This window comes from Salmo salar, chromosome 15 (genome assembly GCF_965601325.2).
Source record: "Salmo salar chromosome 15, fSalSal1, whole genome shotgun sequence".
Classification (NCBI taxonomy): domain Eukaryota; kingdom Metazoa; phylum Chordata; class Actinopteri; order Salmoniformes; family Salmonidae; genus Salmo; species Salmo salar.
Window position 1 is genome coordinate 94,339,974 of NC_138305.1, and position 25,543 is coordinate 94,365,516.

The following is a 25,543-nucleotide window of genomic DNA, read 5'->3' on the forward strand; positions in this document are numbered from 1 at the left end:
ACATTGCTCCCCTAAAATGGGAGGGACAAATTCACTTGTATATTAAAGTACTAAAAAGTACTATTTGGTCCCATATTCAAAGCACACCATGACTACGTCAAGCTTGTGACTCTACAACTTTGTTGGATGCATTTGCTCTTTGTTTTAGTTGTGTGTCAGATAATTTTCTGCCCAATAGAAATGAATGGTAAATAATGTATTGTGTAATTTTTTTTGTGACTTTTATTGAAAATAATATGTTTCTAAACACTTCTATATGTATATGTGGATGCTACCACGATTACAGATAATCCGGAATTAATCATGAATAATGAGTGAAAAAGTATCAGACCCCCCCCAAGACATGCTAACCTTTCACCATTACAATAACAGGGACAGTTATCATTTTTATGCACGACTCATCCAGGATTATCTGTGATAGCATTCACAATCTATGCTACAATGCATTCTACCAAGTGCTTAGAAACATTTATATTCACAGTAAAATTGACTCCAATGACACAATACATCATGTATCATTCATTTCTATTGGGCACAAAACCCTATGAAACAACCAAAACAAACAGCAAATGCATCCAACATTTTTTAGAGTCAAAAGCTTGATGTAATCATTGCGTGCTATGAATATGGGACCAAAAATGTAACGTTTTACTACACAAGGGAATTTGTTTTGTTGTTGAAAAAGTGATGTAATTTCTAAACAGTTCACCCAGTATGGATGAAATACCTTCACATGAAAGCTGACAGTGTGCACTTTAACCTCGTAGTCATTGTTTGAGTTCAAATCCAAACTAAGTATAGAGCCAAAAGAAGAAGATATGCTTAATTGTCCCAATAATTACAGAGGGCACTGTATATCTGGTGGGAATGTAAACACTATTACATTAAAGCACGATTACATTTTGCTTGCAATAAAAGCAAACTAATCTTGTCTCAAAATGGCTTGAACATTTTAAAGAAAAAAAATACTATTCCAATTAAAGAATGCAGTTGATGCTCAAAAACAACAAATTTGGTGTTGATGGGAAAATAAAAAAATATATATTTCTCAACAATCCCATATCCACACACAATTCATTATGCACAATCACTTTGATAGTTATTTTAAGTACAGTAAAACATAAGATCGAGATGGTAGTGTCTTCCATAATTAAAAAAACATGATATAATGGACTTCGTTTGTATCTGCAATATAATGAAACATTTTTATTACAAATATCTTACAAATTGAGAGCATGCCATATGTTTGAATCTAGCATGTTCAGTAAAAAAAAAAAAAGGGGCCATGTTTTTTTTTAAACTGCAAAAACTGTTGACATTTTCTTATTCTTTACAGTAAAAACTTTCTCAATGACTTTATTAATGACTGAAAATACTTGTTTGTATTATTGTTGTAGTAATCTCAAGCACAATTTGTGCATAAGGATGATACAGTACACACACTAGACAGTGCAACTCTGCAGTTGTATTGTACAAACATAATAGCTACAGATACCCAAACCCTATCTTATTCAAAAACAAAATGGCTAAGGTACAGTACATTATCCATCAAGTGTTCATGATGAAAAAGGCAGTTCAATCTTACAAAAACATTACAACGTCCTCTTACATCCTGTTTCGATCCGCTGTGGATAGCTAGCAGCAGCAGTCTGGGCGCTTTAGTTAACCCCACTGAACAGCCTGTTGACAAGCCATGTGCGAGTGTGAATTTGTAGCAAGGCCTTTAATGCCTACTACACTTTGCAGCTCCATAGTGTTGTTGGGAACAAAATGTAGGACACAGACCACAACAGGTAGTATACACATGCCGGAGGGAAAGAGGAACAGAACACCATGACAACTCCTGCAAAACAAAACAGAAAAAAATTTGATGAATAGCCTAGCTAAACAAATAACCTACCTTTCTCATTGCTGGATTTTTGTGATCTGAAACATGAATAAACTTCATAAACTTTCAATTGAGATTTAAGTATTAACTCTTATTCTGAAGTGAGGACTCTTTACTGCTCACATGTGTAAAGTACCTGGTATCAACATCCCAATAGATTTTACAGGACCAAACATACATTTGTTTTAACACCTCTAACATCCAATGTACCATTTTAGTTTTCACAGAAAAGTGTTTCCCAGGCTTTATTTGAATGGAGTGGCTGCTTGGCCGAATTCTCCGGACGCATCTTCCTGATAGGTAAACAACCATGCCTTCTCTAGACTACGCAAAAAAGTTTCCGTAGATGCTGCTCCTGCTGCCACTTGCCCCTCTTTCCTGTTCTCACTCACACGATCGGATATCTTGGTCTGGTGTACAAACTTCGCCAAGTTGTTGTAACTATAAACAACAATCAAATTTAGCGCCCCACACACACATTGTAACTTATGTGCGGCAGACTGATCACTTGAATTGACGGGCATGTTGTCATTGTTAAACTCTGGTTGTTCTTGAATTATGGTGGCATTTGCTCCCTTGCCTTTGCAACCATGAAAATCTCTTTAAAAATGACAAAATTGCCACACATCATACATGTTTTTGTTTATATTGAACTTTTTTATCAATGATAAAACATAAAGCGAGCCATTTATACTGCAAAACTTGATGTTTATGCATTGTTTAAAGTACTTAGGGACGGCAAATTGTCCCCAATAGTAACCCGGTAGAGCTGTAGTGACCTGTTTTGGGGATTGAGAGGTTTATCTATTATTTTAAATGCTAGAAAATAAACAAAATTGTAGAGATCAATAAAAACAAATAACTATTTAAATACCTTTTTTTTAAACAAATGTGTCCCTAGGTTTTAGGTCATTGGTGTTGCAGCGTGGGAAAATCACTCATACAAGGACCTTGAGCATTCCCTCCAGTGGCAAACTTATTAGGGAGGGGTCTATATTAAAGAAAATTACTAGCTAATCACACCCTTTTAGTATGTCAGAAATTTGAGGACTCCATTGATCATTTTGGTGGGCCTAAATCCAAAGTGTCACTTGGTATTACTCAATGTAAATGAAGGGAAGTCACATTGTGATTAATTATATCACTTAAGTCAATATTTTTTTAAAGGTTTAATGACCTTAGATTTGACCATCTGTGGCCTCCATTGAAGACAATCCTAATTTACCTAAAATGTATCATTGGTGTTTCTATTCCTACTGGTGTCAATGTTATCAACATTGTCAAAACTATTTAAAGTCATGAAGCTGACATATTAGTTGATTTAAAAAAATGGGAAGATGTTCCCAAATACATTTATTAAAAAAACATGTTGTTTTCTAAATGACATCGCAATTCAAGAACGACCCGCCGTCACGTGTAGAATGTTCAGCTGCCCGAGAGAATAGGCTACTCGAGTGAATTTCAATAAATGGAGAATGGTGCTTGTTTGATAAAGTTAGATCAAAGCTGAAACAATGTCTGCAAGATAACATAATGTTTCATTAGTATTCTACATAACCAAATATAATATGCTAACATTAATGTAAGACAAAAACAGCCAACTAATTTCTTGAGATTTTAGGATGATTGTGTGAATGATTGCATTTCTCTCTCATGCGGCCAAAACTTCACAGCATGCGCCACTAGGTATAACATGTGCTTTGATTGAAACAAAAACACAAGAATACTGCAGTTTAGCACCGTCTGCTTTAAAATTCTCTCACAAAACACTGTACATAATTCAAGAATATCTAAAATGCATATTCCCATGTAACTAATTGAGATCTAATGGTTGGCATGCAGATGCAGCATGGATGTTTCACCGGTAAAACTTGAAGAATTATCATTCACGACTGACAGTGAGTAAAGTGAGAAACGTGAAGGGAGCAGCTATGCAACCCATGATGTGCAGAACGTGATACGGCTGTTTAGCTCAACGGAAGAGGCGTCCAGGGGGGCGGAACTGAGGTGGAACAGGGCAGTTCAAGCCTTGGCCTTTATTTTTCAACAGATAATTAAATTCCTCTCTAATACCTATTGTGATAGAAACATGACATATTTACCTGGTTTATTTGATATTGATGGTTAACAATTGATATTTAACTAATGGTAAGACATTTCTTTCCTGCTAGTGTCTGTTTTCATGGGCTCCACTCTAGTTTCCTGCAGCTAATCTGGGTGTATAGTCACTGGAGATGGCTTGAGCTGACAAATGGGTTAGACTGCATTGCAGAGACAAGAATGTGTTTTACTAGAGATAGTTTAGGAGTAGAACAATCCCTCATTATCTCAAAAGCATCCTTGCATCTGGGAAACTAAGTCAGCGTGGGGTTAAGACAACAACCCAACTGCAGATAACAGGATGAAGCCAGAGTGGCTTATGATACTCCTTGGTCTGCATGAGGGGGGTTGAACCAACCATGACTGAGCGTTGTTAGTGTCAGCTATATATAGTACTCTGCATTTGTGTAAAGGTTTGGTTACTCGGTCCAACACTCAGGGGGGGGGGGGGTGGGGTTTTTGCAATAATTAATCAATATTAAATAAAGATGATTGTTTGAAGAAATGACCAAATCTCTCTCAGTACTGAATTGCCACAACACTATTCTACTGGTTAAGTTTCTTAATGCTGGTCCTGGGGACCTAGCTCTACACTAGCCTGGCACAACCAGCCTGATCTTGTGAGCTTACATAAATTATCCTGTAGCAAATCATTTCAGGCTGGTTGTATGAGGCTAGCACTACACACCTGATTCCACTAATCAACTCATCAAACATTTGATCAGTTGAATAAGATGTGTAGTGCTAGGGCAAAAACTAAACTGTGCACTCCTTTGGGTCCCCTGGACCAGGATTAAGAAACTCTCGAGTATTACCTCCAGCGTAGACCACCTTCTTCCAGGCCTGTGACTCCAGGACCCTGTCGTGAGGGTAGAATCCCTGGTTGACCATGAAGAGGATCATAGCCACAGCAGTGACCCGCAGGATCACCATGTTACCTCCGGTCAGCAGGGAGAGACAGGCCAGGATGGCAGAAGAGTAGATACATGGCAGACCACGGTACATGAAGGGGATGCCTGGAGATGAATAGCCACAGAAAGAGACAGAACCCACATCAGGACTTCTGAATCTGAAATACCCAAAGATTCGTTTTTTTTCTGAATGGCAAATACCCAAAGAGATGTTTTCGTAGACTGTCTGGAAATTAATCATGCTATTATCCTAGCATTTCACAAGAGATACCATGCTTGATGGAGTTCCTTACCGCTGGAGAAGAAGCAGAGTCGGACAATCACAGACAGGACATAGCACATGCACAGGATGTTGTCCATTAAGGCATGTGTCCTCAGGAGCAATGAAGTTGCAATCCCAAAGGTTGTGAAATCTGCAAAATCATCCAGTTTAGCACCTGAACCAGAAAGACAGAAAGTGACTAGTTATACATTTGTCTCATGACTTCGAGTCACACAGATCACATATTAACATGCTACTGCTGTGAGGCTAGTTCACTGCTGCCTTCTTACATAAGGCAAAACAAGTTGATCTAATCTTGTTTATGCCAACGGCCTACTTAACAGTGTGTGTGTGTGAGTATGTGCACGTGCGTGAGTGTGTTTGTCTGTAGTGGACACTTCAGTTGTCAACCTTACAGGCCTGCCACTTTCCTCTGTAAACAACATTCCCAAATGCCACAGTCTATTTGTCCCCCCTGAGCAGGGAGAATGTTTTCACTGAGCGACGAGCATGAGGTGATTCTGACCCCAGCTCCAATGAACGAGATGGAATTCCACAGCACAGGGGTCAACAATTTTAGCAATTTCAGATATGCTGAGAGCCCAAAGCATTGGGATAAAACAGACAATTGGAGCATGATCTCCCCGAATTAGAATGCTTAATCGTAAAGTGATTGTTCAATTGACACAAAAGGGGGGGGAGGGGTACAACAACACCCACCTGCAAAGTCATGCAGAAAAATACTGTCGGGACACAAAGCCAAAGCCCTTGAAATGTCCGGGTGACGACGCATTGTGGTGCACCTGCTGGGAGCTATTTCAGGCAGCAGTGGCGACCACGGTAGTGTAGACGTGACTATCTGCACACAGGAGGTTGTCATGTACAAAGTATGTACTTTTATGTTGTGATCATTTGAGAATGTGCTATGTCGGGAACAATGAGTATGGAAACGTTAGCTATGCCATTTTCTAATAATACACAAGTCTTTTAAATAGCCCTACGGCTGAGGGAATTCAACAACATGAAGCCATTGCAATGCAGAGAAGATCATTTAGTGAACTACATACAAAGACAGAAGCAGATCAGGATAGCAGTGACAGCAAGTACACTTAATGCAATTCAAAGTTGTTTGGTTTGCTGTCACTTAGGTGCCTTTTTGTTTCTCCATGTCATTTAAGAATGTTTTTATGGGTTCTTCAGAAGGAAAACCAGTTCTCTGCTGTCACTTACAGTGCCTTCTGAAAATAATCATACCGCTCAACTTAATGTGTTACAGCATGAATTCAAAATGGATTAAAACAAAAATTCTCACCCATTTACACCCATCACTCCATAATGATAGTGAAAATATGTGTTTCGAAATGTTTGCACATTTATTGAAAATTAAATATATACATCTCATTAACATAAGTATTGCACTGAGTCAATACATGTTAGAACCACCATTTGGCAGCAATTACAGCTGTGACTCTTTCTGGGTAAGTCTAAGAGCTTTGCACACCTGGATTGTACAATATTGTCTTTCCAGCTCCGTCAAGTTTGTTGTTGATCAAAGTATACAGCTATTTTCAAGTCATCCCATAGATTTTGAAGGCCATTCACATTCAGTGTCCTCTTGGTAAGCAACTCCAATGTATATTTGGTCTTGTTTTAGGTTATTGTCCTGCTGAAAGGTGAATTAATCTCCCAGTGTCTGGTGGGAAGCAGACTGAAGCAGGTTTTCCTTTAAGATTTTGCCTGTGCTTAGCTCTATTTCGTAATTCTTTTCTCCTGAAAACTCCCCAGTCCTTAATGATTATAAGTCCATCCATAACATGACGCAGCCACCACTATGCTTGAAAATAAGGAGTGGTACTCAGTAATACGTTATTGGATTTGCCCCAAACATAACACTTTGCATTCAGGACAAAAAGTCCTGCTACATTTTTTGCAGTTTTATTTTAGTGCCTTATTGCAAACAGGATGCATGTTGTAGAAAACTTGTATTCTGTATAGGCTTCCTTTAGGTTTGTATTGTGGAGTAACTACAATGTTGTTGATCCATCCTCAGTTCTCTTATCACAGCCGTTAAACTGTTTTAAAGTCATCATTGGTGAAATCCCTGACCGGTTTCTTTCCTCTCCGTTAACTGAGTTAGGAAGGACGCCTGTATCTTTGTAGTGACTGGGTGTATTGATACACCATCAAAAGTGAAATTAATAACTTCATGCTCAAAGGAATATTCAGCTTTTTTTTCTACCAATAGGTGCCCTTCTTTGCAACGCATTGGAAAACCTCCCTGGTCTTTGTTGTTGAATCTGAAACATGTCTAAAAACATAATCCCACTTTGACATTATGGGGTATTGTGTGTAAACCAGTGATCATTTAATCCATTTAAAACTCAGGCTGTATCACAACAAAATGTGGAAAATGTCAAGAGGTGCAAATACTTTCTGAAGGCACTGTATCTACACTTCCAAAATGGTTCTTCGGCTGTCCCCATAGGAGAACCCTTTTTGGTTCCATGTAGAACTCTGTAGAAAGGGTTCTACCTGGAACCAAAAGGGTTCTCCTATAGAGACAGCCAAATAACCTTTTTAGGTTCTAGATTTTTCTAAGAGTGTATGCTGATCTGCTTCTACCTCTGTAAAATACGTAAATACATCAGTAAATTCACTTCTCTGCATTATACATGCCTCCTTTTTCTGTCTTTTAAGGAGTAACTGTTGCCTTTTAGGCCTTTTGATCCATCAGCTATAATGACCCGTGCCTGTAGTAGAGGGCTGGGCTGTGTGCATCACTAACCTGGTTCCATATATTTGTGTGGTCTTGCCCTCTCATAGTCATTTTCAAACTAACATGTTTCAGGCTAGTGCATCAGCGTGTCTGTGGAAGTTTAACCCTGGTAATGGACATCACTCCACTCACCTAGTGCAGAGCATGCATCCAGTCGCCTGGCAACTGCCCCGTCTGCCAAATCCAGCAGGTAGCCAATCAGGACCAGCCAGCAGGCAGCATGTTGGTGGCTGGAAAATGAGGGTCAAATGTTGGGTAGAATTTTATTTTACAATACAGAAATCACTAGGTACTTACTAAGATATTACATAAAACTGTAATTACACAATCATAACCTACGCATTACTAGTTTGTTACCACTGGACCTACTTAGGATAATGTCACACCACGAGGGATGCAGGTTGGCAGAAGATATACTGTATCTTCTACTTACTTAGCTGCTTACTTAGGGCTTGTCACACCATATACACTCAGTGGCCAGGTCATGAAAATGGTTCGCTCCTAAAGACAGTGAGTCATGTGGCTGGCTACATAAAGTAGGCAGACGTCAAGGCATTCAGTTAATGTTTGATTGAACGTTAGAATGAGCAAAAAAAGTGACCTAAGCGACCTTGAGCATGGTATGATTGTCAGTGCCAGGCGCGCCGGTTCCAGTATCTCAGAAACGGCCGGCATCCTGCGTTTTTCCAAGCACGACTGTGTCTAAGGCAGGGGTCTCCAACAGGTTGATCGCGAGCTACCAGTAGTTCACAGCCTAGCCCACCTTTGAGTAGCTCACCAAACAATTCTGAAAGTACATGCAATTCACGTGTTCTACCACAAACTGTCATAAACAAATATCACAGGTATCAGACACTGCAAGCTCCCAGCTGCTATCTAATCAAACGCAACATTATCGCACCCCTGGTTAGCAACTATTGGCTTAAAAATGCCCAGCAAATTTCCAGCAATATAGCCCAGTCTGTCTGTGTGATGTGCACATTTGTCTATCCCTGTGTGTAGCCAGTTGATGTGATTACCGTCTCGTGGGTTGACAGAAATACTTTCCCCAAAACCTTGTCAATTAAATGTTAACTGCAAAGTAGGCTTACCTGGCAGAAGTATATCATGAGTAAATGTCATTTGTATCCATAATTTTTTTTATATGCAAACTGCCATGAAATGAGCGGCAGCAGTACACAACCATCACTAGCCCGGCACACTAAAAGTGCCCATTCCTCAATCGCTACAGTGCCTTGCAAAAGTATTCATCCCCCTTGGCGTTTTTCCTATTTTGTTGCATCACGCCCTGACCATAGAGAGCCCTTGTTTCTCTATGGTGTAGTAGGTCAGGGTGTGACTGGGGGGTATTCTAGTTTATTATTTCTATGTTGGTGATTTGTATGATTCCCAATTAGAGGCAGCTGGGAGTCGTTGTCTCTAACTGGGGATCATATTTAGGTAGAATTTTTTCCCACCTGTGTTTGTGGGATATTATTTTGTGTTTTGTGCATGTGCACCACTTAGTCACATTTTGTTTGATCATTTATTGTTTTTGTGCAGTTCACTTAAATAAAAGGTGGAACCCAGATCACGCTGCACGTTGGTCCAAGTATGCTTCCAGTTCGTACGCCGAGTGTGACACAACCTGTAATTTAAATGGATTTTTATTTGGATTTCATGTAAATGGACATACACAAAATAGTCGAAATTGGTGAAGTGAAAAATAAATAACTTTAAACCCGGAAAACTGGTGCGTGCATACAGTTGAAGTCGGAATTCTACATACACTTAGTCATTAACTCGTTTTTCAACCACATACTCAAATTTCTTGTTAACAAACTATAGTTTTGGCAAGTCGGTTAGGACATCTACTTTGTGCATGACACAAGTAATTTTTCCAACACTTGTTTACAGACAGATTATTTCACGTATATGTCACTGTATCACAATTCCAGTGGGTCAGAAGTTTACATAGACCAAGTTGACTGTGCCTTTAAACAGCTTGGAAAATTCCAGAAAATTATGTCATAGCTTTAGAAGCTTCTGATAGGCTAATTGACATAATTTGAGTCTATTGGAGGTGTACCTGTGGATGTATTTCAAGGCCTACCTTCAAACTCCTTGCCTCTTTGCTTGACATCATAGGAAAATCGAAAGACCTTAGAAAAAAAATTGGAGACCTGAAAGGCCGCTCGGCAAGGAAGAAGCCACTGCTCCAAAACCTCCATAAAAAAGCCAGACTACAGATTGCAACTGCACATGGGGAGAAAGATCGTACTTTTTGGAGAAATGTCCTCTGGTCTGATGAAACAAAAATAGAACTGTTTGGCCATAATGACCATCGTTATGTTTGGAGGAAAAATGGGGACACTTGCAAGCCGAAGAACACCATCCCAATCGTGAAGCACGGGGGTGGCAGCATTATATTGTGGGGGTGCTTTGCTGCAGGAGGGACTGGTGAGTAATCATGAGGAAGGAAAATTGTGGATATATTGAAGCAACATCTCAAGACACCAGTCAGGAAGTTAAAGCTTGGTCGCAAATGGGTTTTCCAAATGAACAATGAGCCCAAGCATACTTCCAAAGTTGTGGCAAAATGGCTCAAGGACAACAAAGTCAAGGTATTGGAGAGGCCATCACAAAGCCCTGACCTAATTCCCATAGAAAATGTGTGGCAGAACTAGAAAAGCGTGTGCAAGCAAGGAGGCCTACAAACCTGACTCAGTTACACCAGCTCTGTCAGGAGGAATGAGCCAAAATTCACCCAACTTATTGTGGGAAGCTTGTGGAAGGCTACCCGAAACGTTTGCCCAAGTTAAACAATTTAAAGGCAATGCTACCAAGTACTCATTGAGTGTATGTAAACTCCTGACCCACTGGGAATGTGATGAAAGAAATAAAAGCTGAAATAAATCATTCTCTACTATTCTGACATTTCATATTCTTAAAATAAAGTGGTGATCTTAACTGACCTAGACTGGGAATCTTTACTAGGATTAAATGTCAGGAATTATTAAAAACTGAGTTTAAATGTATTTGGCTAAGGTGTATGTAAACTTCCTACTTCAACTGCATGTATGCTTTGCTATGAAGCCCCTAAATAAGATCTGGTGCAACCAATTACCTTCATAAGTCACATAATGAGTTAAAGCCCACCTGTGTACAATCTAAGTGTCACATGATCTCAGTATACACACACACACGCACACACACACCTGTTCTGAAAGGCCCCAGAGTCTGCAACACCACCAAGCAAGCAGCACCATGAAGTTGTGGAGAAGTACAGATCAGTTTTGGGTTATAAAAAAATATCCACAACTTTGAACATCTCACAGAGCACCATTAAATCCATTATATAAAAAATTGAAAGAATATGGCACCACAACAAACTTGCCAAGAGAGGGCTGCCCACAAACTCATGGACCAGACAAGAAGGGCATTAATCAGAGGCAAAAAAAGAGACTAAAGATAACCCTGAAGGATCTGCAAAGCTCCACAGCGGAGATTGGTGTATCTGTCCATAGGACCACTAAGCTATACACTCCACAGTGCTGGGCTTTACAGAAGAGTGTCCAGAAAAGCCATTGCTTAAAGAAAAAAATAAGCAAACACATTTGGTGTTCGCCAACACCTCTCATCACCCCGAGAACACCATCCCCAGTGAAGCATGGTGGTAACAGCATCATGCTGTGGGGATGTTTTTCCCCATCGGCAGGGACTGGGAAACTGGTCAGAATTAAAGGAATGATGGATGGCGCTAAATACAGGGAAATTCTTGAGGGAAACCTGTTTCAGTCTTCCAGAGATTTGAGACTGGGACGGAGGTTCACCTTCCAGCAAAACAATGACCCTAAGCATACTGCTAAAGCAACACTCGAGTGGTTTAAGGGGAAACATTTAAATATCTTGGAATGGCCTAGTCAAAGCCCAGACCTCAATCTAATTGAGAATCTGTGGTATGACTTAAAGATTGCTGTACACCAGCGGAACCCATCCAACTTGAAGGAGCTGGAGCAGTTTTGCCTTGAAGATTGGGCAAAAATCCCAGTGGCTAGATGTGTCAAGCTTATAGAGACATACCCCAAGAGACTTGCAGCTGCAATTGCTGCAAAAGGTGGCTCTACAAAGTGTTGACTTTGGGGGGTGAATAGTTATGCACGATCAAGTTGTTTGTCTTATTTCACATCTTCAAAGTGGTAGGCATGTTGTTTAAGTCAAATGATACAACCCCCCAAAAAAATACATTTTAATTCTAGGTTGTAAGGCAACAAAATAGGAAAAAATACTTTTGCAAGCCAGTGTAGATATGCAATTAAAGAGCGAGATACAATTAAAAAAGGGTTATTACACCAATAAAAAAAAATAAAAAAAATCCACATTTGTTGTGTTCTTCCGGACCTAAAAAAAAATGTATTCTAATGTTATTTAACCATTGACATGAACTCAGAACATCCAATTTCATTATTTTTCTATGAACAATTGTAATTGAGTGAAATTAAAACATAATTTGGGAAATTATAAAACATAATTTGGGAGAGAAAAAAACTTGTCGATTTTATAGTGCCCCCTTAAAGTTGTTTGTTAACCATGTATATCGACAGAAAACAGTGCACTAAGGACTCGGGGAAGAGTTGCAGGGGAGAGAAGAATGTGCCTATTTGAGATTTTTTTTAATGTAGCTCATGACATGTTTTAAAAAATTAAAGTAGCTCTCATGCTAGAAAAGGTTGGAGACCCCTGGTCTAAGGTTTACTGAGAATGGTGCAATAAACAAAAAACACACAGTCAGCGGCAGTCCTGTGGGTGAAAACAGCTCGTTGATGAGAGGTCGAAGGAGAATGGCAAGAATCGTGCAAGCTAACTGGCGGGCCACAAACCGGCAAATAACAGCGCAGTACAAAAGTGGTGTGCAGAACGGCATCTCGGAACGTACAACTCGTTGGTCCTTGTCATGGATGGGCTATTGCATCAGACGACCACACCAGGTTCCACTCCTATCAGCTAAAAACAACAAAGAAGTGGCTCCAGTGGGCAAGCGAACACAAACACTGGACATTTGAGGAGTGGAAAAACATTGCCTGGTCCAACGAATTCCAGTTCCTGTTAAGTTATACTGATGGCAGAGTCAGGATTTGGCATAAGCAGCATGAGTCCATGGCCCCATCCTGCCTGGTGACATCGGTACAGGTTGGTGGCGGTGGTGTGGGGAATTGTTTCCTGGCACATGTTAGGTCCCTTGATAATTGAGCAACATTTGAATGCTACACCTTGTAGAAGCCATGCTCCTGAAGAATTTAGGCTGTTCTGGAGGCAACGGGGGCTCTGACCTGGTACTAGAAGTTTATACCTAATAAGAACTGGCCACGAGTGTATATTTTTTAACTTCAATAACACTTTAAGGGTGGTGTTTGAAGTGTGCTGTATAATGTTTTAGAGCTGAAGGCCAGATGACCTGACCTTGTTAAGCTGCTTGTATTAATCCTGGTCTTCCCTCAACAGCTCAGCTTGTTTGGCAGGACATGTGTGTTTTAACTGTCAATATGACAATCAAATTTGTCTTAGAAAAAAAATATGCCTCACAGATTAACAAAGATGTACGCTATTGTAACATAATACTGCCATCCATTTACTAGTAGAAACATTCAATCCATACTATAGTTTCTTAAAGAAAATCAGATACTGAAATGTGTGTTCACTCACCCGTTCAGGCTGCAGAGAATAGAGGCCATGCCCATAAGCATGTTGGCCATAGACAGAGCATTGGCTGCATTTTTGCGTACAAACTCCTTGAGCTGGACACCAGTGGCCTGCTCGCTCAGAAAGAGCTTATTGGTGTGCTGGAAGAAACCTGAGAACAGTGAGGATAGTGATTGCTATTAGCTATTGGTCTATTTTAGGTTCACTTAGCTGCTCTGAAGAGGATTGTTGCTAAAACACTACAGATATGATAGGACCATATCATATCTGATGGCCATACTTATACTGCTGTACAGTATGCCAAAAGTGCTATCCTGTTTAAATGGATGTCAAACAAACCAAATACGCAAAATAATCATTGCTATAACAATTTTTTGTTGTTGCAAATGATCAGATTTAACTTGTTTGGCTCATATGACTTTCTACTTATGTGGCCCCTCAACACCAGGACAGCAATCAGCAGTTGTACCAAGATATGGAAAAAAGATGAGTAAAATTAAAGGCCCAAGTAAAGCCCCATGCACCCACCCTACAGCATTCAACCTACAGTAGTACTTGTAACCAGCATATTGAGTATATGGTATTACCTAAATACATATACAAGTGGTTTAGATTGTAACAATTATCATTTTTTGAAGCACACAGTATTAAATCATGTATTTCGTTATCAAAGAATGAACATTTGCAAAGAAACGTCATTTTTAATATACAAATTGTACATTATTTACAAACCTATACAAAAGTGATTCATGTAGCTAATAAAAAGTAGTAGCACTTACCAAGCAGTATGTACGTTTATTGGAGACCCACCATTCGATAGACTATTCCACTTTTCAGAATAAAACATTCAAATGAGTGGGCTGGCTCAGTATGTACAGTAAACACCATTTGATAGTGTCAATATTGTCATATTGACTCACGTAATACTTATTTTGCAAATATACACTACCGGTCAAAAGTTTTAGAACACCTACTCATTCAAGGGTTTCTTTATTTTACTATTTTCTACATTGTATAATAGTAGTGAAGACCTCAAAACTATGACATAACACATATGGAATCATGTAGTAACTTTAAAAAAATTGTTAAACAAATCAGACTCTTCAAAGTAGCCACCCTTTGCCTTGATGACAGCTTTTCACTCTTGGCATTCTCTCAACCAGCTTCATGAGGTAGTCACCTGGAATGCATTTCAATTAACAGGTGTGCCTTATTAAAAGTTAATTTGTGGAATTTCTTTCCTTCTTAATGTGTTTGAGCCCATCAGTTGTATTGTGACCAGGTAGGGGGAATACAGAATATAGCCCTATTTGGTAAAAGGCCAAGTCCATATTATGGTAAGAACAGCTCAAATAAGCAAAGAGAAACGACAGTCCATCATTACTTGACGACATGAAAGTCAGTCAATATGGAAAATGTCAAGAACTTTGAAAGTTTCTTCAAGTGCAGTCGCAAAAACCATCAAGCGCTATGATGAAACTGGCCCTCATGAGGACCGCCACAGGAATGGAAGACCCAGAGTTACCTCTGCTGCAGAGGATAAGTTCATTAGAGTTACCAGCTTCATTAATTGCAGCCCAAATAAATGCTTCAGAGTTCAAGTAACAGACACATCAACTGTTCAGAAACTGTGTGAATCAGGCCTTTGTGGTCAAATTACTGCAAAGAAACCGCTACAAAAGGACACGAATAAGAAGAAGAGACTGCTTGGGCCAAGAAACACGAGCAATGGACATTAGACCGGTGGAAATCTGTCCTTTGGACTAGTGTCCAAATTTGAGATTTTTGGTTCCAACCACTGTGTCTTTGTGAGATGCGGTGTGGGTGAACGAATGATCTTCACATGTGCATTTCCCCTTTAAAGCATGGAGGGGGAGGTGTTATGGTGTGCTTTGCTGGTGACACCGTCTGTGATTTATTTAGAATTCAAGGCACACTTAACCAGCATGGCTACCACAGCATTCTGCAGCGATACGCCATCCCATCTGGTTTGCGCTTAGTGGGACTATCATTTGTTTTTCAACAGGACAAAGACCCAAAACACACCTCCAGGCTGTGTAAGGGCTATTTGACCAAGAAGGAGAGTGATGGAGTACTGAATCAGATGACCTGGCCTCCACAATCACCCGACCTCAACCCAATTGAGATGGTTTGGGACGAGTCGGACTGCAGAGGGAAGGAAAAGCAGCCAACAAGTGCTCAGCATATGTGGGAACTCCTTCAAGACTCCTGAAAAAGCATTCCAGGTGAAGCTGGTTGAGAGAATGCCAAGCTGTCATCAAGGCAAAGGGTGGCTATTTGAAGAACTCAAATATATTTAGATTTGTTTAATACTTTTTTGGTTACTACATTATTCCATATGTGTTATTTCATAGTTTTGATGTCTTCACTATTATTCTACAATGTAGAAAATAGTCAAAATAAATAAAATCCTTGAATGAGTAGGTGTTATACAACTTTGACCGGCAGTGTTTAGTACATTTATAGCGGAGACAGACTGGTGGGGAGGGAGTAAGGAACTGTGCATACATATTACTATGATTTAGTAATGAACTATCCTCCACACATAGTACTATAGTACAACCCTGAGATATTGACTCTACCGGGCTATTGATTCATTAAGCTGGTTGACTGGCAAAACTAGTGACCTGGAACAATGACAAACACATGGCAGCAACTTTCACATGGATGGGTAGCTATTAAAAAAAGAATTAATATTTAACAGTTTGTCTGTTGTCTGTCTTTGTCATAGTTTGAAGAAATAGCATAGTAATTACTTGCAAATACAGTTTCCTTATACATTTGTATAAGTGCAAACCAAGTATTGTTATAACAAAGTTCCTATCAGAAATAACTGTATAATACTGAGCAATTCCATCACAGTTATTAAAGTAATCAAAGAAAGAATGTAAGGGCAATTTAATTTGACTCTCATTGAATTAATAATTGACAGAATCTTGAAACATATTGAAAGGCATCATGTATAGGGCATCTTACTTAGCAAGCTGGAAGGTCTAATGATGCAAGCTGCTTCACTATGGCCAGAACTGGTTTTGTTCCTTGCAATGCTGTGAGGGTTTTTAATTAAGGCAAACAAAGGGATCTTTGTTCTTGCGTGTCTGTGGCTCTGCTAGGGAGTTTAGATTTCACACAGAAGTTAATAAACTGAAGTGATAAAAGTAGCAAAGAGGTTGTCTTCGCAGACAAAGACACACATAGCACTAAATAAAATAAACATGAATAAAAAGCTTACCATAGCAACTTAAAAAAAAGAAAAGAAAAGAGTCTAACAAACTAACGTCTGTACGTGAAAAAGGGTTAAAGTCATGTTCCTACTATTCTGTTTTGCACACAGAACTTCGTGTGATTCCAAAGCCAGTCGAGTTCAACAGACTCTTCATCTGAAAGAAAACAGTGTATGAGACAAAGCACAAGCCAACAACAACTTCTAAGAAGAAGTTAGGTTCACTTGACAAGCATGCTTCTCATTTCCGATTTACATTACCTGGCTTTCGACAACCTAACCAGAAAACCCAAAATGGTAAACTATGCTGAATCAATAACCAGATATATTTACAGTATCTTCCACTAAGCTGTGTCTGTTTAGCCTAGAATGTCAAGAAATATTTTAAAATATTGAAATAACCCAGTTAGGACAGAAACACACTTCTTACTCTTCCGGAAAAATAAAAATAGCCATCTTGTGTTTCACAACGAAAGTGGAAAGGATACACCAGGTCTGATCCCTAATCCAGCCAGTCAATACTGTCTCACCACTGATAAATACCATCCAAGTATCAAGCCAGAGCTAGACACATTCACACTTTTAAGTTAGTATTTCTGGGCCCATATTCAGTGTCTCAGAGTAGAAGTGCTGATCTAGGACCAGTTTTGCCTTTTAGATTATAATGAATAAGAAAGGGGGGGGACTTAGAAAAAACTTAGGGGACTTAGAAAGAAAGGTGCAACAGTACGTCAAAAAAATAGAAATAAAGGATATTGCTGTAGCATTAAATTAAAATCTACATAATCACATATTGATGAGTAACAATATGTATTATCCACTGTATCATTTGAAAGTGGACAACCTGCTATAACTCTAATCTAATACAAGTATAAGAGAAAAACGTGATCTCAGATGTGAAAAAAACGACACTCACTTCCATGTTAGCTACAGCACCTAAACACATAATTATTATCATCATCATTATGCCTAGTGGCTCATAGCTGTCCTCAACCCAGCTCTTCACATGCGTGTCAATCTTTGACTTGACCCTTTGGGCTTGACTATTTCCATCTACTGTATCTACCCTCAAATACTGCATACTACAGTACCTTACCACCACACTTATAAAACAGGATACAAGTTTTGCATGATTCTTACCAGGACCTCTAGTGTTGGCACAGATAATCAAAACCTTGTCATGCACGTTTGGCCAGGGGCACCCAAAAACAAGCACTTACCAGAGGATGGAGTCAGCAGAATCATGGTTCTCTCTGTGTCAGTCTGCTCACAGTACAGCAGCTGGAAAAAAGCCAACATTTAGGGACTCTTTCCAAAAAACAGATCAAGCCTAGTTCTGGACTGAAAAACAAACTTAAAAGGAAATAGCATTTTCAGTTAAGTTTAGTTTATTAGGATCCCCATTAGCTGCTGAACATGCAGCAGCTACTCTTCCAGGGGTCCAAAGGAAATGTACAAATACATGACAAAGTACAGAACGGTAAGACAAGAACATCATAAGTTATTACATTTTAAAAAGTTATTGGAAAGACAGACAACAAAAATGCTATTTACACACTATTCATATATACAGTACAGTTCAATTCGATCTTTAGAGATGAGAGGCGCTGTGATAAAAAAAAAGGATCAACAATATATTGTAAATTAAACTTACTTTTTGCCAGAATAAACTGGTGGCTGAGCTTTCCACAATGACTTTATACATAACTGAGCGACGCATTTAGTGTTTTTTTTTGGTTTGGGTATCGTGATGAAATCCATCGTCACGTCTGATGGGGTATGTTCGTCTGTTTGAAGTGTATGCAAACAGATTATACAAGTGGTTAGGCATTGTCACACACGTTTCTTAAAAAGACGAGAAGTAGTCAATTTCTCCTCAACCATTAAACACTATCATGCATGTTGTTGATGTTAGTTATGTGTTAAGGGCAAAGTGTGCTGCTTTGTTTTGAGCCAGCTGCAGCTTTGCTAGGTCTTTCTTTGCTGCACCTGACCATACTACCGAACAGTAGTCAAGATGGGACAAGGTCAGAGCCTGAATAACTAGTACAGTAGATCTGTGTCAAAAACGCAGAACCTCTCCCCATCTTCACAACAACTTTGTCAATATGACTTGACTATGATATCCTCCTAGGAGTTCAGCTTTTTCAACGGTCACACCCTTTATGCACAACTCCAGTTGAGGTTTAGGTCTAAGAATGGTTTGAACCAAATACAATGCTTTTAGATGTATTTAAGACCAGTTTATTGTTAATTACTCATTCTGACACGAACACCTTGCTAAGAGTCTTAGTGAAAACACTGGCTTTAGGTGCTGATGTGTAGAAATTGCAAACATCAACATACAGAATCATTTTTAGCTTGGCTAATAATTTGTGGTACATAATTTGTCAAAATAGAGAAGAGTAACGGACCAAGGCTACTGCCCTGAGAGATACCGCACTGTACATATCTGATGTTAGAGAAGCAGCTTAGCCAATCAGTCATCCGAGTCAATACAGTACAAGGTGAGTGCCCTTCCCTAAATGCATGCTGAAAGTCAGTTTACAATGCTATTTTTCAAAGAACAAGTTTTTGTTAAAAAATGACTCAGTTTACTAAGAGCAGGCAGCAAACTGATTGGGTGGCTGTTAAGGCCAGGAAAGGGTGCTTCACTATTTTTAGGTAGTGTAATTACTTCCTTGCATGCCTGTGGACACAGAAACACTTCTTTAAGCTTTGGTTAAAAACATGGCAAATAAGGGTGGCAATAAAGTCAGCTACCATTCCCAATAGTTTACCATCTAAGTTGTCTATACCTGGTGGCTCATCATTATTGATGCATAAATTGTTTTTCCACCTCCTCCACACGAACTTAACCAAATTCAAAACAGAAATCCTCTTTCATTATTAGATCTTCAATACACAAATATGATGGTTCACTGTTCAATGTTATTAAACTTCTCAATTTGTCCACTTTACCAGTGAAACAGCCATTGAAATGATTGGCTATATCAAAAGGTTTTGTTATAAATGACCCATCAACTTAAAACGACTAGCAAACAGCTCAGACACCTCACAAGACATGCCACCATGAGTTTCTTCACAATCCAAGTCCAGAACAGACTCTGGGAAATGCACAGTATTACATAGAGCAATGACTACATGGAACTCTATTCCACATCAAGTAACTCAAGTAAGCAGTAAAAACTATACCTTATGGAACAACGCGGACAGTGAAGAGACACACACACACACACACACAATATTACAATGTATGGTAATGTACCTGATCCATCCTACTCAGCACCAAGGACTGCTTGCGCCAGGGAGGGCGCGGTTACATCCAGACAATAGAACCTCAAAAGGTGTGAGGGGAAGCCCAACTAGCCACCGCACAAATAAACAAAGAGCGCATGAAGGTCGTTAAAGCGCTTGGCCGTGGCCAAGGAGAGCAACAAGGCCATCTTATAAGACAGAGTCTTAAGAGACACTGTCTCCAGAGGTTCAAAGTGATCGCATGTAATTGCATCCTGAACCAGTGCCAAGGCCCATGATGGGGCAAGTGGCTTGGAGACCGGACGGAGACTCCCTTTGATAAAACGACAAACCAGGGGGTCAGCCCCGATCGTCGTCTCACCTAGTCCTACATGGCAGGCTGAGATCGCCACCAAGTATACCTTAAAGGTGGAAAAGGCCGTGCCCTTGTTGAACCATTCCTGTAGGAAGGAGAGAACGGCAGTAATGGAACAATGAAAGGGGGCCAAGTCGCGTCTCTAACACCATCTCTAATACCCTTTACTTCAGGTCGTAAAGACCTCTTGTAAAAGGGGCTATGGCGTTCTGAATTGTGGCAACCACGTGCTTGGGATCCCTGCGCTGTGGGAGGCACCATAGTTGAGCATATAGGAGAGGTACTGTACAATCTCCACCAGCCATCACTTCCCAGTCCAATGCGGGGCTATCAGGATAGTCCACTCGCTCTCACTCTGTCAAGGGGGGGAATGCACTCTGTCAAGGGGGGGAATGCACTCTGTCAAGGGGGGGAATGCACTCTGTCAAGGGGGGGAATGCACTCTGTCAAGGGGGGGAATGCACTCTGTCAAGGGGGGGAATGCACTCTGTCAAGGGGGAATGCACTCTGTCAAGGGGGAATGCACTCTGTCAAGGGGTGGTGGGGAATAAAATAAACCAGGCCCACTGGCGGGAAGGCATATATAAGCACGTCTGGCCATGTTGGGATCTCGTCGCGAAGAACAAGCTACAGTGCGCATTGTCTTGCGATGCGTACAGATCAACGGCAGCCCTGGTGTAATGCTCCCACACCTCCTCGACAACTTTGGGATGAAGTCACCACTCCACAGTGAATCCGCACCAGAGTTTAGTCTGCCTGACACATGTTTCTCTGAGAGACAGATGTTTACTGCTCCATAGCAAGATCTCTCTCGCCAGAGAGTGAAGTTGACAGGAGCGCATTCCTCTTTGGCGGTTGATATACACTACCGTAGACATATTGTACGACCTGACTAGTCAATTATGGAGGCCATGAGCCCAAGACACATCCAGTATGTAACTGATGTTGCCAGCCAAAACACAGAGGCAGTGGCAAAAATACGTCGCTCTTTCCATGGTGAGGGCTGCTCGACAGGCTACAGAGTCCAGAGACAATCCCAAAGAGACTTTCTGCTACTTACGCCTAGAGCGAGCCAGTACGTTGACACCCTGGCTATATGCGCCGCTGCCTGAACCCGAGTGTCCACGCAGATCAACCAGTCATCGATGTACATCAGGACTCTTAAGCCTCTCTCTCATGTCCATGGGGCAAGGGACAGACCGAATGGTAAGGTGAGATATTCGTAGACTATGCCCTCAAAGGCAAACCTCATATCTCCTGTGTGCAGTCCAATGTGTAAATAAGAATTCTTGAGGTCTACTGTGGTGAACCACTCGTTCAGACGAATCGAATCTAACAGCATGCGATAGCATTCATAATTTATAGACTCAGATGCTTGTTGAGGTGTCATAAATCCAGGATGGGGTGTACCACCTTCCCCCTTTTTTGGGAACTAAGAAATAATGGCTAAAGAAGCCCTGGTGAGCTTCCTCCCTTGGTACCACGCGTACGGCTCCCTTGGCCAACAGAGACTGCATCTCGTCTGAGGACTCGGGCCGCTTCCCCCGTGCAGTGGACTGCACTATTCCCATAAAATGCCGGGGGAACCCCTACAAGTTGTAGTTTGTACCCCTGGTCTACGGTGCATAAGACCCAAGGGGAGACTGCACACGTGCGCCACGGCTCTCTGTCAGGCGCAAGGGAACCCACAAGTCCCCAGGGGGGACGGGGGGGAAGGGGAACCCTGTGGCAGTTAGTCCACTGGGGCGACTCCGCATGTGGGAAACCTGTCCTGTGGAAGGGATGTGGGACCAGCCAGGCCAGACAAAGGTTCTTTGTTTTGCATGGGAATATTCTGAACCATCACCCTTGGCCTATGAGCCTGTATGTAATGGGAACCATTTGAGAACTGAACTTGGGGAACAGGGTTGACCTGCCTCAACTTCTGGGTCTTGAGATCGGGGCTCCTGTGCTACACCTCTGCCGTGTGTAAACGAGCTTGTGACCTGATGCAGGACTCCTAAGAAGACTCTGGTCGTCGAGGTCGGAGGAGCTCTGCCGGCTCCTCGAGCCCCCACACCTTGCGTTAGGTGTGCCGCTTCTTCCATGTCCCCCTAAATGGAGCTGAGTTGGTCTCCGCTGCTCGACATTTGGACCAGCGATGTCAGCCCCATGAGCATTATGAGTCTGACAGCACAGTGGGTCGACGAGGATTTCATACTGAGGAAAGCCATATTGCATGCTCAAGAATGTGCTGGTTCTCATAACGCTGCTGCAATTAACGTGAAATGTGAAATGTTACATACACAGCTGGACAAGATGGAGACGGACACAGTGACAGTGCGCACCGAGGAAGAGAGGCTATGGACAGACAGAGCTGAAACTTCACTGCTTGACATGTATGATGAAATCCTGGTTTGGAATGAAATGACTGAACAACGAAACAGCACAGCAAGTAAGTGAAATAAATAGGTTTTGATTATGTTTTACTGGTAATGCGGACGTACGTAAACACCAACAAAATAACTTTTTGGTCAGTGTGGTGTGTGTGTAACCTTTAACTAGGCAAGTCAGTTAAGAACAAATTCTTATTTACAATGACGCCTACCCCGGACGATGCTGGGCTAATTGTGTGCTGCCCTATGGGACTCCCAATCACAGTCGGATGTGATACAGCCTGGATTCGAACCAGGGACTGTAATGATGCCTCTTGCACTGAGATGCAGTGCCTTAGACCGCTGCGTCCATGTGTGTTAACTATTTAACTGTATTAGAATGTTTATAAGGCTGCACATTTTCTTTGCGGTATCATTTTTTTGGGCCAAGGAAAATGTCAAAAGCCGCACTGAAGTCTAACAAAACAGCCCCCACAATCTTTCTCTCAGCCAATCATCAGTCATTCGTGTAAGTGGTGGCAGGTAGCTTAGTGGTTAGAGCGTTGGACTAGTAACCAAAAGGTTGCAAGATCAAATCCCTGAGCTGACAAGGTAAAAATCTGTTGTTCTGCCCCTGAACAAGGCAGTTAACCCACTGTTCCTAGGCTGTCATTGTAAGTAATAATTTGTTCTTAACTGACTTGCCTAGTTAAATAAAAGGTTAAAAAAAAGAAAAAAAAGTGCTGTGCTTGTTGAATGTCCTATATAGGCATGCTGAAAGTTTGTCAATTTCTTTCCTGTAAAATAGCATTGTATCTGGTCAAACACAATATTTTCCAAAAGTTTACTGAGGGTTAGTAACAGGCTGATTTACTGGTTAAAAAGCCGACCTTTACTATTCTTAGGTAGCGGAATTACTATTGCTTCCCTCCAAGCCTGAGGGCACACACTTTCCAGTAGGCTAAAATTGAAGATATGGCTAATAGGAGTGGTTGAATAAGGCTTCAACCAATGACCCGCAAGAGGGTGTGTCCCATAGTGAGATAACCCAGTCGACTAAAAGAGAACAATTTGCTGCATTTTGATTTGACTTTATTTTCATTTGTATTATCTGTCCTAATGTATAGTCAACTTCATAACATATTACATTACAATGACTGCTATAACAATGGTGCACATAATCGTGGTATATTCAGAGCTCCAGGTTTGAGGTCTGTATTTGTCCATTATGGTAGGCTACAAGACAATTTCGCTACTGGTTCAATCCCCTGCAGTTGATAATTGACTGAGCCATCTAATTATTACCATAGGGACTCTGATCTAGGCATAAATAAACACTGTAGGCCTATGCCTAAAGTAACTCAATCAACCACCAATCTCTAGGATAATTATAAATCAAATGAATCTGTCGGAAACGCAATTGTGTGCTGCCCTATGGGACTTCGGAAACACAGATCACTGCACCTGTGCATAGTCCATCTGTAAATAGCCCATCCAACTACCTCATCCCCATACTGTTATTTATTTTGCTCCTTTGCACCCCAGTATCTCTAATTTCACATTCATCTTCTGCACATCGATCACTCCAGTGTTTAATTGCTATATTGTAATTATTTCACCACTATGGCCTATTTATTGCCTTACCTCCCTTATCCTACCTCATTTGCACACACTGTATATAGACTTTTTCTATTGTATTATTGACTGTATGCTTGTTTATTTCATGTGTAACTCTGTGTTGTTGTCTGTGTCGCACTGCTTTGCTTTATCTTGGCCAGGTCTCAGTTGTAAATGAGAACTTGTTCTCAACTAGCCAATCTGGTTTAATAAAGGTGAAATTAAAAAAATGCAATTCATTCACAAAAAAAAACATTAGGCTCACAATGTACCAAGCCATAGCAGCCTCAGCTATTATAGTCAAAAACGCTCCAAAATAAGACTATCAATTTCATTTTCAAAGGAAAATCTATTTCAAAAGCAATATTTATTGTACATTTTCAAAATATTAACTACTACAAGTTCCTAAACACAATCAAAGTACTAGAATATCTAGTTACAACAGATAACAAGTCGAAAGTGGGCTCGGCAGTAGCCTATAGGTTGATCCGGTGGGTGTGCGCACACTACGCACTTTCTTCAGCACCAGAGCCACGCGCATCTTCATAAATTCCTCACTGGTTTACTCCGTTCAATAGTCTATACAGTGGGTCAAGTTGGGCGCTAAACGCATAATTCTCACTGTAGATAATAGTATTTTTAAATCTTAAATTATTTTCAAAAAACAAAATGGTTGCTGCAATTGTATTTTATACAAAGTGCGTCACACATTGAGAACAAAATCGTCGATCCATAGCCTCTCTAAATAAAATGTACTGTAATGCTCATAAAAATGCCATATGTGAGACAACAATCGGTTTTCTGCACACTATGTAAGCTGATATGCGGTTAGTTTAAACAGTTGTACTTACCTGGAATGACCTAAAGATGCTGCTGAAATAGTTCAAATGATTGACACGTCTTGAATGGAACTAAATAATCGTATTAAATAAATCTCTCTTCTGTAACAGTTACTTCTTCATGTGTACAAAGTGGCTGTTTATCGCATTCCAAAAATGGTTCTCCTGTTAATAGTATCTCACTTTGCGTCTGAGCGCGCCTGCTTTTAAAGCTCCACAGACGAATCCGCTAGAATATTCCACCGGATGTGACGCACAAA

General features: G+C 40.6%; 1 protein-coding gene across 8 annotated transcripts; it reads right to left on the reverse strand.

The window, feature by feature from the left end:
• Positions 1-233: 233 nt before the first annotated feature.
• On the reverse strand, positions 234-25,543 carry tmem269 (transmembrane protein 269). 8 transcript variants are annotated; one of them, XM_045695214.2, is made up of 10 exons: positions 18,515-18,653; positions 18,081-18,141; positions 16,614-17,017; positions 14,396-14,445; positions 13,620-13,767; positions 8,070-8,167; positions 5,882-6,016; positions 5,193-5,336; positions 4,804-5,004; positions 234-1,843 (listed from the first exon to the last, which is right to left on the reverse strand). In XM_045695214.2, exons 5-10 carry the CDS (start codon positions 13,667-13,669, stop codon positions 1,734-1,736), a joined length of 738 nt encoding a protein of 245 aa, XP_045551170.1. In that variant the 5' UTR covers positions 13,670-13,767; positions 14,396-14,445; positions 16,614-17,017; positions 18,081-18,141; positions 18,515-18,653; the 3' UTR covers positions 234-1,733. The 8 variants fall into 8 exon arrangements, with proteins under 8 accessions (XP_045551170.1, XP_014002257.1, XP_082817591.1 ...); XM_014146782.3 differs by lacking the exons at positions 14,396-14,445; positions 16,614-17,017 and adding an exon at positions 25,296-25,543 and having other exon boundaries at positions 18,515-18,647; XM_082961465.1 differs by lacking the exon at positions 18,515-18,653 and adding an exon at positions 25,296-25,534 and having other exon boundaries at positions 14,396-17,017.

Excerpts from the sequence above, each read along its gene's own strand:
- tmem269 (XM_014146782.3), bottom strand. The coding sequence starts at position 18,580 with ATGCGTCGCTCAGTTATGTATAAAGTCATTGTGGAAAGCTCAGCCACC. Across the intron at positions 5,337-5,881 it reads TTTTCTGCATGACTTTGCAG|GTGCTAAACTGGATGATTTT; the intron begins GTGGGTGTTGTT and ends TTTCTGGTTCAG. Across the intron at positions 1,844-4,803 it reads GAAGGTGGTCTACGCTGGAG|GAGTTGTCATGGTGTTCTGT; the intron begins GTAATACTCGAG and ends TTTGTTTTGCAG.